Source organism: Dermacentor albipictus, chromosome 1 (genome assembly GCF_038994185.2).
Source record: "Dermacentor albipictus isolate Rhodes 1998 colony chromosome 1, USDA_Dalb.pri_finalv2, whole genome shotgun sequence".
NCBI lineage: Eukaryota > Metazoa > Arthropoda > Arachnida > Ixodida > Ixodidae > Dermacentor > Dermacentor albipictus.
In genome coordinates this window covers 508,226,743-508,244,228 of record NC_091821.1, presented here as the reverse complement: position 1 = coordinate 508,244,228, position 17,486 = coordinate 508,226,743, and the positions used below count along the sequence as shown (strand labels likewise).

General features: G+C 49.0%; 1 protein-coding gene across 4 annotated transcripts in view; it reads right to left on the bottom strand.

Annotated features, from left to right (window-relative positions):
• The window catches only part of LOC135907592 (ovalbumin-like), a 65,738-nt gene extending 48,515 nt beyond the window's left edge, over positions 1-17,223 (bottom strand). Inside the window, exons 1-3 of one of the 4 annotated variants that reach the window (XM_065439278.1) lie at positions 16,723-17,223; positions 13,889-14,182; positions 3,145-3,342 (exon numbers count right to left, since the gene is read on the bottom strand). In XM_065439278.1, coding sequence (XP_065295350.1) covers positions 3,160-3,342; positions 13,889-14,182; positions 16,723-17,169 — 924 coding nt within the window. In that variant the 5' untranslated portion in view covers positions 17,170-17,223 and the 3' untranslated portion in view covers positions 3,145-3,159. Of the gene's footprint in view, positions 1-3,144; positions 3,343-13,888; positions 14,183-16,722 lie in introns of those variants that run through there. The other 3 variants (XM_065439276.1, XM_065439275.1, XM_065439277.1) reach the window with 3 other exon arrangements.
• Between the last annotated feature and the right edge of the window lie 263 nt (positions 17,224-17,486).

The window sequence follows — 17,486 nt, the reverse complement described above, 5'->3', positions numbered from 1 at the left end:
ATTCCCTAGGCACAAGTGAGGCAGACCGTCGCTCGTATCATGCGCAGGTATGACATCGAAATTGCGCATCCGCGAACGCGAAAGTTAAGAGCGTTGTACTTGTAGCTAAAGTAAAAGCTAAGCTGGCAGATGAGAACTTTTCCTCAACAGTCTAGATCATATGCAGCGGTGAATGTAAGGTAATTACACGTATATCGGCCAGATAGATGATCTCCAAAGAAAGAAAAAGTGACCAAGAATGCACGAGTGCGACGTCTGGAAACGACACGTAGCCTCGAGTGCCCTTGGTGAACATGCGGACGCCACAATAATGACTGCTCAAGTGTTTTAGAGATAGATAAGAAGCTCGCGTCACGCCTGCATCTAGAATCCCTACATATCAGACCATGGCACAGACACTGAGTATAAATGACGGGAGACTTTATTTATTTATTTATTTATTTCAAATTTTCTTACAGGCCTCCTATGAGGCATTCAGGAAGGGGGGTGTCATGGAAGGACTAAAAGAGTTTATTTAAGGGGTATATAACAAAACATACTATACTTAGCACGAATAATGGACAGTATAAAATGTATACACACTTTATACAAACATTAGAGAATTGTACAGAAATAACAGGAAACAGTAACGTACATGTTAGGAGAAAGACAAAAGATACAGTTCTTTCAGTAAACAATGCACAAGGGCGGCCACTTCAATGCCATATGATAAAAACACAAGAATAATAAACAAAAGAATAACTCATAAACAAAGAAGCACAGAGAACACAAATAACTACTCCGTTCCATACATAGCCGTCAACACTGTGGATGCTAGAAAGACTCCTTGCAGTGGATTCGCTCACACTTGTGCACAACTCTTGCTTGTATAGACTCGGTGTTGAAAGAAAAGAAAGTTTTAATCGTTAGAAATAAGGACACTGTGGTAGACGGTTGCTTTGTTTCAGATCATTTGCATCTCTATCGTTCTTTGCGGGATCTTTGTTCGCAGGCCGTCTGCCTCGCGCGAGCGAACGCTGTTGGCGCGCAGGGACGCATGAACGGAACGCGCGGAGTGGTGACGTTTCTTGAACGAACTTCTTGCGTAGCTTCCACAGCGTTGACTGCTATCTATGGAGCGGAGTATGAAGAACAAAAAGACATCATGCATTTTGTTCAAGTCAGGCAGTGGAATATTAACTTATGAGCTGGCAGAATTTATCAGAATTTGTTTCGGAGGCTACGAAATCAGGAAGAGCGTTCCATGACCGAAAGGTATGAGGAAGCGCCGACCAATTGAATGTATAAGTGTTCCCGTAGAAGCGCTTGAAGCTGAGCAGATTATGTAATCTGCGTGATGTGTGAGGTGCGACTTCAAGCCGCAAATAATATTTTCTAGCCACATAAAAGCATTTGTGAACTAATGATGAGAGTTAAAAATCATGTCGAGTACTTAAGGGCAGAAGTGTAATATCACGTTGTATCTGCGAGGTGCTTGAATTGTAGGTATAGTTACGTGGAACAAACCTAGCGGCCCTGTTTTCAACTGATTATAATAAGCTGATTAGGTTTGTATGATAGGGTGACCAGATTGGAGAGGCAAATTCGAGTTGGGGGCGAACGAAAGTCTGACAAGATAGATTGCGGATGTTGGAGGGTGAACACGTGGGTTTCGGCGTAAGTACATCAGTGATTTTGTACCATTAGCACACAAAGTAGTAACGTGATGGGTCCAGGAAAAGCTTGGTGCGAGGTTAATGCTTAAATACTTGTATGAAGTAGCGGGAAAAATCTGGTTAATATCTATGTGATATGTTAACTTAGAGATTGAGTGCTTCCGAGTGAAAGACATTACATGGTATTTAGGGGAATTTATGGTGATTAACCAAGTATTACACTAATCCAAAAGAAGCTGAAGGCTGTTTTGAAAAAGGAGGTTGTCAGCGATGAAAGTTTAAGGGCGGTAAATAATGCTCTAGTCTGCGAAAATTACCAGTCCTTGTGCTGACCTACTGGGAAGATCGTCATTGTATATTAAGAATAGCAGCGGCCCAAGAACTCTACACTGTGGTACGCGGGAAGAGACATAGGAAAGGGGCGAAGAAAGATTGTTAATGATTATTAACTGTCGGCGAGTAGAAAGAAAGTTCCGGAGCCAAGTTAGTGTCCGTGAATCTAATCTTAGCACGCTTAACTTTGAAATCAGGCGGCAATGGGCTACGCCATCGAACGCCTTAGAAAAGCCGAGGAAGACGTCATCAATGTCAAAGTGCGGGTCATTTGTGAACTCTAAAAGCTGTGTCTCACATGACAAACCTTTCCTGAACTCGTACTGATTGGTGAAGAAAAAAAAAAGGTTGATTCACCGTCAGTTCCGACGTTGCATAGCCACGGCCTGCATCACCAACTAAGCGCATTTAAATACGCTGCGTTTCTGTCATTGGTCGTTATTGTGAAACATTTAAGGCTCCCTTATAGAGAATCAAAAGATAAATGTATATTTTAAGGCGAAAGCTTTAGATGGCTCATAGGTCGAAAATCTGACGACCTTCCTGCGGTATGTCAGCAAAATTCAAGGGCACGCGCTAGTAAGCCATCAATGTCTTTATCAGTACAAGTACTTTATCACCTCTGTTCGCATTAAAAAGACACCGTTCTAAATAATCAGCGGGGCCACAAAATTACCGAAATGTGATTTTCCCGCATTCTTTTCAATATTTGTCGAGCATTGTACACGTGTCTCATGACGTTTTGAAGAGTAACGTACGCCTGTGGGAACTGAAAATAAATCTGTTGTTGAAAGTTAACGCCACCCGCCGTGGTTGTTCAATGGCTATGGCGCTGGACTTCTGAGCACGAGGTCGCGGGATCGAATCCCGGTGGCGGCGGCCACATTTCGATGGGGGCGAAACCACCCGTGTACTTAAATTTAGGTGCATGTTAAAGAACCCTAGGTGGTCGAAATTACCGGAGTCCTCCACTAAGGTGTGTCTCATAATGAGAAAGTGCTTTTGGCACGTTAAACCCCATAATTTTTTTTAAAATTAGCGCTTTGTGTTTGTCCTTCTCATTCTGCCTGCGCTACAAGAAGGCGCCAAACGAACAAGCACATGTAGCAACCCTCGTCGTATAAAGTGCTAAACAAAATATTCATTGAGTGAACCTACGTATATATGTGTCTTAATTGTCCTCATAGACTTGTGACATGATCTCGGCCGGGTGAAGTGGGTCTTCATCGCAGGAATAAGGAAGCGCCGACGAAGCCGCGCATCGGGAAGATGAGAAAAAGTAGGAAATATTGCATTCACTTGATTGGTACATGGTGGTGGCTGTCATCCGAGTCCGGAACGGTTCTGATCGACACTGCGGCGACACGACACAGTTTATGTTGCGTATGCAGTCAGATTATACAAGGTTCGTCGACCACGATTAGAAAAATCGATAAAGTTCGCGATACTTCCGATGCGTATAGGCGCATCCTGCTCTGAGCGATAACGTTCAACGTTTGTTTGCCGGTGTAATACGGTCACCGGGTACAGATAACTATATAATTGTGCTTGTTGGTGCATGAAAAAAAAGAAACGTGAGAAAGTGGGTTGAGAGAAAATCCGTAAAAAGAATTGGAACACTTGTAGCACTCACGAAAAAGATCTAGAATAGCTAAAATTTATGTAATTCGCAGCTTGCCTCCTTTCGATTCTTGCTTCTGTTAAATCTTTCCCGTGGAGCACCTCATTTATTAGTCTAGCTTGTTTTGAAGCATCAACAATGCATCGGGAGGCCCTCAAAATGAGTGTATTGCTAATAAAAATGTCACTTGTAAAGGCTGTGTCCTGTTGTAACTGCTTTCAGCCGGTGAAGTCTGTCTTTCTCGACATTAGTGAAATGACATACCGTCAGATAACACAGGCTTGAGAATCAGAGACAATTAAGAGGTGTCTTTGGCTGCCCTTTGCCAAATTGTACCTGACGCGAATGATGTAGAACTTTATGGAAGGCACGCGGGTCCCAACGATTAGTCTGGAACATTCGACGACTCTGTATAAAAGCCGACGCGCTTGACCCGCTGATCAGATTTTCGACGATCGCCGAGCGTGTTCGCCGCTATCGTTGTGCTATAAGTGTAGCCTGTTTTGTGGGCACAAGTTCGCCCAATAAACGTTACTTTTGTCGTTCACAGTATTGCTTCTGTGTTATTCACCGTCACTACCACGTGACATCTGGTGGAGGTGCTTTTGGTTTATGTACCGGACGCCCCCGGCAAGCCGTGATCCAAGCCCGGAACGCAAAGACAACACCAACGTAGTCCCAGATCCTCGAGCAAGCCGCCGTCTTCAACAACTGCCCCCGGAGCACGGACTTTTGCCTGAGACGACGAGGAAGATCGCCACCAAGTCCACCCCAATGGCAGCCCCAGCATCCCCCATCGTGCTGCAGAAGCCCAGGGAGCCTCCGACGTTCCGTGGTTCAACGTTCGAGGACCCGGAAAGCTGGCTTGAGACATACGAGAAGGTCGCTGCTTTTAACAACTGGAATAGCGACGACAAACTGCGACATGTCTTCTTCGCATTGGAAGACGCTGCCAGGACGTGGTTCGAGAACCGAAAAGCCACCTTAACGACCTGGGAGCTGTTCCGAAGCGGCTTCCTGCCGACATTCGCAAGCGTCGTACGCCGAGAACGAGCCCAAGCGCTATTAGAAACCCGGGTGCAACTACCAAATGAGACCACCACGATTTTTACAGAAGAAATGAGCCGCCAGTTCCGCCGCGCCGACCCAGAAATGTCGGAGGAGAAGAAAGTCCGCCTACGGATGCGTGGTGTGAAGGAAGAACTTTTCGGCGCAATGGTACGAAGCCTACCGACGACTGTAGCAGAGTTCCTTCGCGAGGCCACCGACATTGAGAAGACACTCGAAATGCGGAACCGGCAATTCAACCACCGCACGAACTCTACAAACTATGCAGGAATTCAATCGCTGGCCACCGACAATCTACGCTAGACTATCAGAGCGATCGTACGGGAAGAGCTGCAGAAGATGTGCCCTAGGTCGCAGCCTCAAGAAGCCTCAATAGCCGAAATCGTCAAAGATGAGCTTGGGCGATCCCTTGGAGTTCCTGAGATGCAACCAGAATCACCGCAGCCCCAGCCGGAAGCGATGACCTACGCCGCCGTCGCTCGCCGCCAAGGCCCCCCTGCACGACCGCGCCAGGGACCTTTAACGCCACAATTCCGTCGTCCGCCGCCAGCACGCCCGTCCGTCGCCCAGCGCCGCTACGGAAGGAAGACGGACATTTGGCGCGCTCCTGACCACTGCCCACTCTGCAACCACTGCGGAGAAGCTGGTCACGTCTACCGCCGATGCCCATACCGGGAAATGGGACTGCGAGGGTTCGCCGTTAATGCGCCGCGACCACAGCTTGGTGAACGACCTCGCGATATCGCCGACTACCTCGCCGCCACTCAGTGGAGCGCTCGACGACCGTCCCGTTCGCCGTCACGAGGCCGCTACCTGTCACCGCAGCGCCGACCGTACTCTGGCCCAGCCCGGCGCCGCTCTGCGAGCCCATATCCGGAAAACTAAAAGCAGCAACCGATGGAGGTGCGGTTGCTGTTCGTCGAACTCACGAAGATCCTCCGCCGCCGACGAAGACGACGAAGAGACCATCTCGACGACATAATAACGACACGCCGCCGTCCCGACAAAGTCAGGTACCCAAGACTACACCGACTAAAGACCATTTGACGAAGCGACGACGCAGCCGTGATCCGACGCCAAGACCTAATTGCAATGCCAGACAAAGAACCACCGACCTCAATGTGCTTCTCGACGGCCACGCAGTCACCGCTTTAGTGGACACAGAAGCCGATTACTCCGTCATGAGTGGACCCATCGCCGCGCAGTTGAAGAAAGTTAAAACTGCATGGGAAGGTCCTCAAATTCGGACCGCTGGAGGACACCTCATCACGCCGACTGGAATCTGCACGGCAAGAATAACCATTCATGACCGGACTTACCCTGCCACCTTCGTTATCCTCCAACGGTGTTCACGAGACGTCATTCTCGGTATGGACTTCCTGAACCAACACGGCGAAATCATCGACCTGAAGTCGAAGTCAATAACGCTGTCGGAAGATCAAGCGATACCGCCGAAGAGCCCTCGTAGTCACCACGCTTTGAGTGTGCTCGAAGATCAAGTGAGCATCCCGCCTCCCTCCAGCATGGTTATTTCGGTCGGCACCGAAACACCCGCTGACGTAGAAGGCGTCATCGAAGGCGACCAGCGTTTACTGCTCGACTGTGAAATTTGCGTCGCAAGAGGGATCGCTCGACTGCACGGAGGAAACACGAAAGTGTTGCTGACAAACTTCAGCCAGAAGTTCAAGCACATCAACAAGGGCACGACGATCGCATACATCGAGGAAATTCAGGAAACCAGCGATGCCTTTGTCCTTTCGGATTCTGTTGCATCTACCCCGACGACCGTAGTTCCCTAGCCAGACTTCAACATAAATCCAAGTCTCCCCGTGATTAAGCAGCAACAGCTCAGAAGTCTGCTTCGACGATACAAAGACTGCTTTTCGACGTCATCAAGGACTCGACAAACACCAGTCGCAAAGCATCGCATAATAACCGAAGAGTGCGCTCGACCACTACGCCAGCGCCCTTACCGAGTTTCGATGCGAGAACGCGAAGCTATAAGACAACAAGTCGACGAAATGCTGCACGACGACATCATCCAGCGGTCGAAAAGCCCGTGGGCGTCTCCAGTTGTTTTAGTGAAGAAAAAGGACGGAACCCTACGTTTCTGCGTCGATTATCGTCGACTGAACAAAATCACGAAGAAAGACGTATACCCCCTCCCACGGATAGACGACGCATTGGATCGGCTCTGCAATGCTAAATACTTCACATCGATGGACCTCAAGTCTTGCTACTGGCAAATAGAAGTCGACGAAAGGGATCGCGAAAAGACCGCCTTCATCACCCCAGACGGCCTCTACGAGTTCAAGGTTATGCCATTTGGACTGTGCTCGGCGCCTGCAACCTTCCAGCGCGTGATGGACACGGTTTTAGCAGGATTGAAGTGGCATACCTGTCTTGTTTACTTGCATGACGTCGTCGTCTTCGCCGGAAATTTTGACGATCACCTTAGGCGGCTTGCAACAGTACTACAGGCCATCAAATCATCAGGGCTCACTCTGAAGCCAGAAAAGTGCCGCTTCGCTTACGGCGAGCTTCACTTCCTAGGCCACGTCGTCAGCAAATCCGGAGTATGCCCCGACCCACAGAGAACAGCTGCCATCGCAAAGTTCCCGCAGCCCATCGACAAGAAGGCAGTGGGTAGATTCCTTGGCATGTGTGCCTACTACAGGCGCTTTGTCAAGGACTTTTCACGCATCGCTGAGCCGCTAACGCATCTAACCAAATCTGATGTCGAGTTCAAATAGCAAACGCCGCAGGCCGACGCATTTCAAGATCAAAAACGACGCATGCAGTCATCGCCTGTACTCGCACATTTCGACGAAGACGCCGATACCAAAATCCACACTAACGCCAGTAGCCTAGGCCTCGGTGCCGTCCTAGTCCAGAAGAAAGACGGGCATGAACGGGTGATATCTTATGCTAGCCGGTCGCTGTCAAAAGCGGAAGGCAATTATTCTACGACTGAAAAGGAATGCCTCGCCATCATTTGGGCTACAGCAAAATTCCGCCCTTACCTGTATGGCAGGCCATTCAAAGTCGTCAGCGACCATCACGCGTTGTGTTGGCTAGCTAACTTGAAGGACCCTTCAGGACGGCTGGCGAGGTGGAGCCTCAGACTGCAAGAATATGACGTGACGGTGATCTACAAGTCCGGACGAAATCACTCAGACGCCGACTGCCTATCACGCGCCCCCATCGATCCCCCGCCGCAAGACGACGAGGACGACGACGCCTTCCTTGGTATAATAAGCGCGGAAGACTTCACTAAACAGCAGCGAGCCGACCCGGAGTTAAAAGGCCTCGTCGAGTACTTGGAAGGGAACACCGACGTTGTCCCTAGGGCATTTAAGCGCGGGTTGTCTTCGTTCACGCTACGAAACAACCTGCTCGTGAAGAACTTCTCACCAGTCCGCGCCAGCTACCTTCTTGTTGTACCGTCAGCGCTGCGTCCAGAAGTACTGCACGCCCTACACGACGACCCAACCGCTGGGCACCTCGGATTCGCCCGGACGCTGTCGAGGATACAGGAAAGGTATTACTGGCCGCGTCTCACCACCGACGTCGCCCGTTACGTCAAGACATGCCGAGACTGTCAGCGGCGCAAGACACCACCGACAAGGCCAGCAGGATTACTACAGCCGATCGAACCTCCTCGTCGACCATTCCAGCAGATTGGGAAGGAATTGTTGGGGCCGTTTCCGACTTCAACATCCGGGAATAAGCGGATCGTCGTGGCGACGGACTACCTCACCCGCTTCGCTGAAACTAAAGCTCCACCAAAAGGCAGGGCAGCCGAAGTGGCGAAATTTTTCGTCGAGCACATCCTGCTGCGACATGGTGCCCCAGAAGTCCTCATCGCCGACAGAGGAACGGCTTTTACAGCAGAGCTCACCCAAGCCATTCTGCAGTACAGCCAGACAAGTCACAGGAGGACAACTGCCTACCATCCGCAGACGAATGGTCTCACGGAGCGCCTGAACAAGACCCTCGCCGACATGCTAGCAATGTACGTCGACGTCGAACACAAGACCTGGGATGCCATCCTGCCGTACGTAACATTCGCTTACAACACGGCGGTGCAAGAAACAACACAGATCACGCCGTTTAAGCTGGTTTACGGCAGGAATCCGACGACGACGCTCGACGCCATGCTGCCGCACGTCACTGACGAGGAATATGTTGACGTCGCTAGCTATTTCCAGCGCGCCGAAGAAGCCCGACAGCTCGCCCGCCTGCGGATCAAGAACCAGCAGAGGACCGACAGCCGACACTACAACCTCCGACGACGCTTTGACGAGTACCAGCCCGGTGACCGTGTTTGGGTTTGGACCCCTATACGCCGACGAGGACTGAGCGAGAAGCTTTTGCGTCGCTATTTCGGACCGTACAAGATCATCCGACGTATTGGTGCACTGGACCACGAGGTCGTGCCAGACGGCATTTCGCTGTCACAGTGGCGCCGCTCACGACCTGAAATTGTCCACGTTGTGCGGCTAAAGCCGTACCACCAGCGTTGACGAACTTTGGGACTTCGCGTAATTGACCTTTGGACTTTGTTTCTTTTCGTTGATTTGTTACTTGTGTTTAATATGTGTCCTTTTCTGTTTCGCTCTCTTTGTAGCATCGGGACGATGCTTTTTAAGAGGGGGTATTGACACGTGTATTTATATTTATCGGGTAGGTTTGGCCGCCTAACAAATCTTATCGCACAGCGCGGGACGCGCTTGCATGCAACCGAAGTTTCTGGAAAGTTATCGATGCTTCTATCCGCAGTCTGTTATCGCCGAACCTTGTGTTATCTGATTTATTCGCCTGACGCGAATGATGTAGAACTTTATGGAAGGCACGCGGGTCCCAACGTTTAGTCTGGAACATTCGACGACTCTGTATAAAAGCCGACGCGCTTGACCCGCTGATCACATTTTCGACGATCGCCGAGCGTTTTCGCCGCTATCGTTGTGCTATAAGTGTAGCCTGTTTTGTGGGCACAAGTTCGCCCAATAAAAGTTACTTTTGTCGTTCACAGTATTGCTACTGTGTTATTCACCGTCACTACCACGTGACAATATGCAAAATTGTTACACAATAATTAGTACGAATACCACAGTATCATAGTGATAATTCCTTCCTGCAGTTTAAAATAAAGCAATGATAGGAGAGCGAATAATTTGTTACTGCGTATGGACGCATAATCAGCAGAACCAGGGATAATATATATTTGCCTAACATGACAAAGAAAGACATAAACTAACAAAATAAAACTTTTAAAAGCTAGACATTTTGGCTTCCATCCGAAAGCTCTTTTCGCAATTGGGCAAAAAAGTAGAAGAGCCTATTTAACTAGGTTTTAACATGTGACGCAGGCACCGCGCATAAGGCAGGGAGAGTTCCTTCGTTTCGATAAGCGCTATCCTGTTGATTGTATCTCTAGTGGCCCCAAAGGTAAATGCGTGTCTTCCAAATTTTTTCCTGGCCAATTATACCAGAGTTCATCCAGTCACTGTTGTACCTAATCATTGCAGCGCGCTCTACCAAAGCATCTGACGCCACGAGTTGCCATTTGCTTGAAGCAAAGTGCTTGTCAGCTGCCTGTCTCCCATTGTTCAAGCTAGCTGAGCAAAATACAAATTTACATGCACGTTATACTTTTGAGTATAGGGCATGTAATTGTGGAGCTTGCTGTAAAAGTGCATATAGATTTCTTTCATGGTGCATTTTGTGCATTTATTTTTTTCAGTCTACAGGCAAGAATATTTAGAATTTCGCAATTACTGTGTTTGAAGTTTGTTCATAACTCTATTCAATATGGAGCGTTTGTTCTAAATATTTATTCAGCATTAATCTGTCATACAGAATGTAGAATACTATGTGTAAGACCTTATGGTTATGTACACTTTATAGCTGAGCATTCCAGGCAGCTGTGTTTATTAATGATGAGTTTACTGTTGCTAAATGCAAGAAAAGTCTAGTAACAGGGAATGTTTGGAGGAGTTTAAGTTATAAACGGCATAAGTGATGCCATCGCATTTATTGACACTTAGGCATGTCTGGCTGAAGCTGTTCTAAGAAGTTTGAATATCCTTGCTGCAACCGGTTTATCGCTGCTTTACACAATTGTATGATTCCTACATCTAGCAGGTGCACATTATTTGCAGCAGTACCGCTTCATTCGCTATTTGGGTGGTGTTCAAATGCCCACAATGACGCCAGTGAAAAAAAGGCTTCGTGCCCCAGATGTGTGAATGCCATTCCAAGCATGTGTGGCAAGGCAGTCAGTTAAAATCGGCGCTTTTATTGTAGGTCATTTAAAGTTCTTGTGCATGACTACTAGATGCTGTCCCGTTCACATATACTGATACAATACATCAGGCTATTTTAAAATTTTTTGCATTTTTCCTCCCTTAGCTCACAGCAAGGCAACTTATCATGAGGGGGATATGAAGAGTGCATTATCGTCGCTGCTTGCTTGTGGCTTCGAAGGACATGTATGAAAGGGTTGCTAGATAAATATCACTGATTGGAAAGATTGTGTTTTGCTAACAGATGCATTTATATCTCACTCATGTGCAAAGTTACATCAGGACAGCACCAGAATACTTTACAAAATTCTGCAGAAAGCGGGAAATGTCACGAGAGTGTTTCTGAAATGTACAAGAAACTTGCAAGGATGTTTCTTAAGTGAGCAACAGAAAGTTGAAAAATGTTACTAGGAAGTTTCTAGGTGAAGAAATGAAATTCTGATAGAATGTTACTATAGTTTATAAAAAGTATGAAGACGGTTGGCAAATCCTGCTTTTATTGTTTGAAATATGTTCATTCATCGTTTGAAGAAAGTTCGTAAATAAATTCTTGTTCAATATCGGTGGCCAATAGTCGACATGATGTTGGTATGAAGTTTGTAGGAAGTTTAAAAACGGTTTGAAGACATTCAATAAACCGTTGGTAGATTCCAGTAATAGGGCCTACAAATTTTATTCAATGTTACTAGAAATTTTTCTAAGGGCGTATTCACGATAACGAGGTTACGTTGCCCACAAAGATCTAGCATTGGCTTCCCGCAGTTGTCGGTATAACCATCTAGATCCTGTATGTGGGCATTCATGTCACCTAATAGCATATTTTCGGCATGATTCCCGACACCTATGCATTCTACTCACTCTCGATTCTTATCTATGCAATTATTTCCGGTCCACAAATGCGTTATTCCCCGCCAAGTTTTTTTTTTCCCACTCTTTGTACCTGATAACCAAAGATGCTCTTGACATTTTGAATTTACTCTCTTTCATTTGGCTCCCTGATGGATAAGCATTCCGACCCCCCTCCATTTCTTTCCGACTTAGTTCTGTTGCACCCTTCCCAAAGATAATTCTCAATCATTGGCGGCTCTTCCGAATCTCTAAAGTGTGTTTCAGTAACTGCGAGCGCTCCTATTTGTTCTCTATTCAACCATTCCTCAATCTCTGCCCACTTTTTCTTTCTTCTGCCGCCCTGCATGTTTATGTAGCCTACTGCATGGCGAGCTCCATTTCCCCTTTCTTGTTTACCTCTTTTTTCTGTTATTGACGGCGACGCTATTTTGAGGTTCCCCTATGGGACCTCTCCATTACTACCTACTATGGCCTCCTTGGTGCCCGTGGGCCGCCTAAAGAACTAACAGCTTGACCAGCAAGTCACCAGCCAACTTCTCGTCCAAGCCTCTAATTGAAGTGTACCTCGTCTCGTTCAAAATCACCGCACCTTCTCACTTCCCTGTTTACTTCAACAACCTCGAAACCTTTCTCTAGGCTCATTTTCCATATCGCCTCATTAGCAACCACTACGCCTCTTTGTACGTGACTTTCACGTACGGGCACCTCTGGCACCATGCACACCACTATCTGCACCTGAGGGGACTGCTCGCACTAGCCATCTAGCCCGCCTGCTACTATGACAAGGTTGCGCACGTGGGCATATTCCGCGAGCTTTGCTTCTGCTCACTCCATGATACAACCCAGCATCCGCCTCGGAAATTTCCTTATCACCACCCTTACATCACTTTTCACCCTCTCCAGAATTGTTTGAGGACCTAGCCAGGCTTTTGTCGCCGGCGATAATCACCATTTCACTCTCTCGTTCCTTTCTCTGCTTCCCTTTGTTCTTTCTCGCCTGATTCGGACTTGACAAGGGGCATTCACCCCTGCTCTCCTGCTTCTTGCGCGTGGCTGCGTCAAGGTGGGTGCCACTCTTTCCAGCTACCTCTTGTTCACGTTGCACGCATTCCGGGTGCTTTGCTGAGACTCCCTCTCCTTTCACGTCGGGAGACTGCGTTCCATTGTCACGACCATTTTCGTTCACAGTGGCGGCCCTGTTGAGCTTTTCCTCGGTTGCTTGAAGTACTTTTCCCACTACCTTCCCTGCATCGCGCTCCATATTTAGCTCATTTTTGAGCCCTTCGGCCTGTTTGACAAGCTCGCCCTGGAAAGCCTCCGTTTTCTTCAGGCTAGCATCGACATCACAGTGTGTGCCATTTCACTCGATTTCCTCTACACTCTCATCCGTCCCCTCGTCTGCCTTGAGGGACCCAACGCACACTGGACGCTTTCCCGACTTTTTTGGCATGTATTGCACGGCTTTTTAATGCGAATACTATAATACTATAAGAATAGTATAATAATGCAGAGCACGTGATTCTAGCAAGAAGTGTCACTCGCGAGAGGGCGCCACTCCAAGTTCTCACCGCGGATAGCGAAGAGAGCGCGGTGAGAAGGGTGCAGCGTAACCATGAGGAGGGAAGTGGAGTAGGAGGGCACGGCAAAAGCTTAAAAAAGCGCAGCGCCGCGCAGGACGTGCTCTGGGGCTACGATGGCTACTAGATGGAGCCCGAGTAGCGCGCGTCGTCTGTTTACCGATGACGCTATCGATAAGGCATGCAGCGAGCGCGTCCACCGATACCATATATGGAAACAAAGCACTGCATGATCCGGAGTCTGTTGCAGCGGCTGCTGTGAGTCGCGCCCACGCGCCGCCTACGCGCTGCGTCTAGCGATCCCCCAATCAGCGAGGCAGACGCGCTACACCTATAGTTCCGTTTGCAACGTGCCGTAGGAGACACATTGTCCGCGCCAGCCAATGTATCGCGAAATGAAAACACGCATAGCGTTCCGCTCACATTTTTCATTAGGGAGTATCGTAATCGTCAGTGAAACACTCTGAGAGCACTGACCTCGGGCGTAAGATTGACGCAGAGCTCGTCGAACTTTCCCGTTGGCAGAATGATGGTGGCCGAGTAGGCGTCGCTCGAGAAAGGCAGCTCGACGGCGCGCAGGCCCAGCTCCTGGATGCAGGCGTAGCCAACCACGGCCGTCTGTCCCATCGTCGGCACGGCCGTCCAGCTGCCGAATGGACGCCGCATCGTCGGCATCTTGGGGAAGGGCAACTTCCACAGCGTGTCCAGTGTGGCCGAGCTCAGGAGCACGATGCGGCTGTCGCCGTCCAGGGGGCAGTCTGGAGGGATCACCTGTGCCACACAGCGAGAAGAGGATGTCAGCCATTGCACTGTCCGAGCTATAATACTAGGCTGTAATGAGCCCGAATGCATAAATGTATGGCTGGCGGAAAATAACTCTAGTTGCAGCCAAAAAGTTTGGAGAACACTTAAAGGGCCCCGCACCAGGCACAACAGCAAATTTTGGTTATACAGTTAAAGTGGTTACGTGCCCTCTACGAAGCGTTCTGCCGCAAAACTTCTTCAGATCGGCTCATTAATAGATTGGATAGAAATATTTCATTGCCGTGAACCAATAATTTCAGCAGGTGGGCTCCACTGCCAAGCAAGGTGGTCTCTCCTCTCACCCAGTCTAGCCTTCGCAAGCGAAATTCCTTCTCTGCGTTCTCCAATACCAGACCTCGAGTAGTGCGTGACGCATACGTCACAGGCCCCGCCTTCATTTTTTTTCCTCGCTTCTTCTTTTTTTTTTTTTTGCGGCGCTAGGCATTTTAACTAACGGCGTCGCGCGCGAGCTGTTGTCTTTCGCGCATCGCACGATTTTGCGCGCTGCGCAAAAGGAAACATGACTAGAAGTATAATTAAGTGCTACACTAATACTGTAGGCCGAACAAGCGGATCGCAGAGCATGATCCCACCCTGGAGCACGGTATAAAATCGCTTAGTTTCAATGACTACGCACGTAACCGCACGACCGCGGGAACAAGCATACGAAGCGGAAGTGCATCTCCCTTGCTTCAATGCGAAGTAAAACAAAAAACATGCAGACATTCTGCTTGGGTGTTTTATTATTTCTCTTAACTTCAATTCGTCAATTCATGGAACAGATCGCACAAATAACAGATGTTGCCTGGAATAATTCGCGAAGTCACGTGTCACCACGAGCGACGTCACACTGCGGACATGACTACGTAGGCCCAAAAGCACGACCACGTCACCGTCCGGCTTGGAGCGCGGCGGCCACGACGAGAAGGAAAAGTGGCATTCGGTTTGAAATTTCAGGTCTTTCCGCGGCGCGTAGCGATGTAATCACGATCGTTATCGCTCAGTGTGTGCTCTGCCCTTGGCAGCTGAAAATGGCCAGACCTGGTGAGAGGCCCTTTAAGTTTCGCTTTTAAGAGTGGAACGCTATTGCTTTCAAAGACCCCTAACTGCTTTTCATGACTCGCGGCAACTGCTGCTTATGCAACCGTAACGTTTACCGGGGAACGCTGGCGGCAAGCGCTGCGCACAAAGGCAAGCATTCTGGTTGAAACGCGGCCTCTCGCGTGGGTAGATATCCTGTTGTTGTCTCCCACTTTTATTATTTCTGTCTGAAACATAAATGATATGCGCTGTCGGTGTTTTTTTTTTCATTACATTAGTTTGTGGGCTGTAGTTCTCAAAATTCCGAGGAATAATTTTGTACAGAATGAAAGACAAGGTATGAGCAGCTTTGATGGTAGAAGAGTGGTTGAATATGCGTGCTTCATATTTAAGTTTTAAATCATTTTTGCTGAAGCGACGTCAGACGCCGGATTTTCTGCGACACGGGGCCCTTAAGGTTATCACGTTAATACGGCCATATGATTGTGACGTACGAGGACAACCATGGCTTTTAGCGGGCAATAGCATAAAAATGACTAAAATGAATGAAGATACAAGGCACAGTCGTGTTTAAAAGCGGTTTCCCGCTAGTAACTCCTTGTAAATTGTTGTTCTGATCGACTAAGAGGTTTTTATGTTTTGTGCTATGCCCGTCTGGTATATAGCTCGGGCCGATGATACCTGCACGAGTCACAGAAGTGTACCATGGCGTTACTACGTATTATAAGCGCATGAAGGCACGAACGTTGGTCGTGATCATCGCGTCCACATCGCTTCCGCGATACGGACGCTCTGGAAGTTATGGTAACTACTATACTTAAAACACTTCCAAGGTGATCTTTCTGTGTTAGCAGCCTCATGCGAAAAAAGGGATTTTATTCGCGAGAATTTTCGTTCGCAAATGCTCTTATGCTATTGGTAGGCCACCTGCACTGTATCTCCAGCATCAGGATACGGAGCAATTTACGCGCCGCGGTGGCTTAGCGGCTATGGTGTTGCGCTGCTAAGCGGGAGATCCAATCCCGGCCGCGGCGGCCGAATTTCGATGGGTACGATTAGCGAAAAAACGCTCGTGTCTTGTCTGTTGGGGACATGTTAAAGATCTCCTTGTAGTCAAAATTTATCCGGAGGCCGGCACTACGGCCTACCTCATAATTAAATGATTGTTTTTGAAAGCAAAACTCCAGAATTCTATTTAGGGCAGCAAGCTTTTCTTACCAACCACTCTATCCTCGGAAGTTTTTCTGAACATGAGCCCAGACACTTTTGCACAATACGTATACTGTCTTGCAGCACCCATCATATCTGCTTTGTGATGTTCTCGGCTGATTTCCTTGACGCTGCCAGCAGCTGCCCACAACAGGGCACGCGGCTTCCACACAACCTAGTTGTCTAAGCAGATCGAATGGCTCGCTTGCACGCGCTTCGTAGCTGCCACCACGAATGAAACGAGAGAGCCCGTTCACCTGCTTGATGCCCGTGATGGCCTCGGCCCAGGTGTTGACGAGCCGGCGTTCTTCGGCGCTGCGGCGCGCCAGGTTGGCCGGCGACACCAGCGTGCGATAGACGCGCTGGCCGATCTTGCGGAACGAGTCGCTCAGCGGAAGGTTGCTGTTGACGAGGATGCGGTTGGCCATCCTGAAAGCGGTGTCCTCGTCCTCCGGCGCCGGCGAGTTGCCAAACGGCGCGAACACCAGGATGCGCCGCATGGACGTGTGGAACTGCGGCAGCTTCACCTTGAGTGCCTCGGCCATCTCGCGCTCGGTCGTGCGCTGGGCTCCCGCCATGAGCAGCGACACCACGATCATGGCGGCGTGCGGCGACACTAGCACGTTGTCGTTGGGGCACTGGACGAACAGGTTGCGGAAGATGTGGCAGCCCAGCAGGCTGATCGCCTGAGGAGCGTTGTCCATGGCTGGCACGGCAGGAACCTCGCTGTCCTCGCGCAGCCACCAAGAAGCTTCTTCTTCTTCGGCGGATGTCCCACGAATTAGGCCGGTGAATTACTCGGAATTGCGCAAGCTGTGACGTCTATCTCTGCAATACGTACAAATAAGTATGAGCATTCCTGCCTTGCGTGAGAGCGCCTACTGCAGAACGGTCGTCATCTTCTCATTTCCACGCAGAAGATATTCGCAACGACTGGCGTTGCAACGTTCTCTCCTGACGCAGCTCGTTACGCATTTCTCTCAGCCGAAGCTATAGCTCAACCACGGCTTGTTTCAGGCTA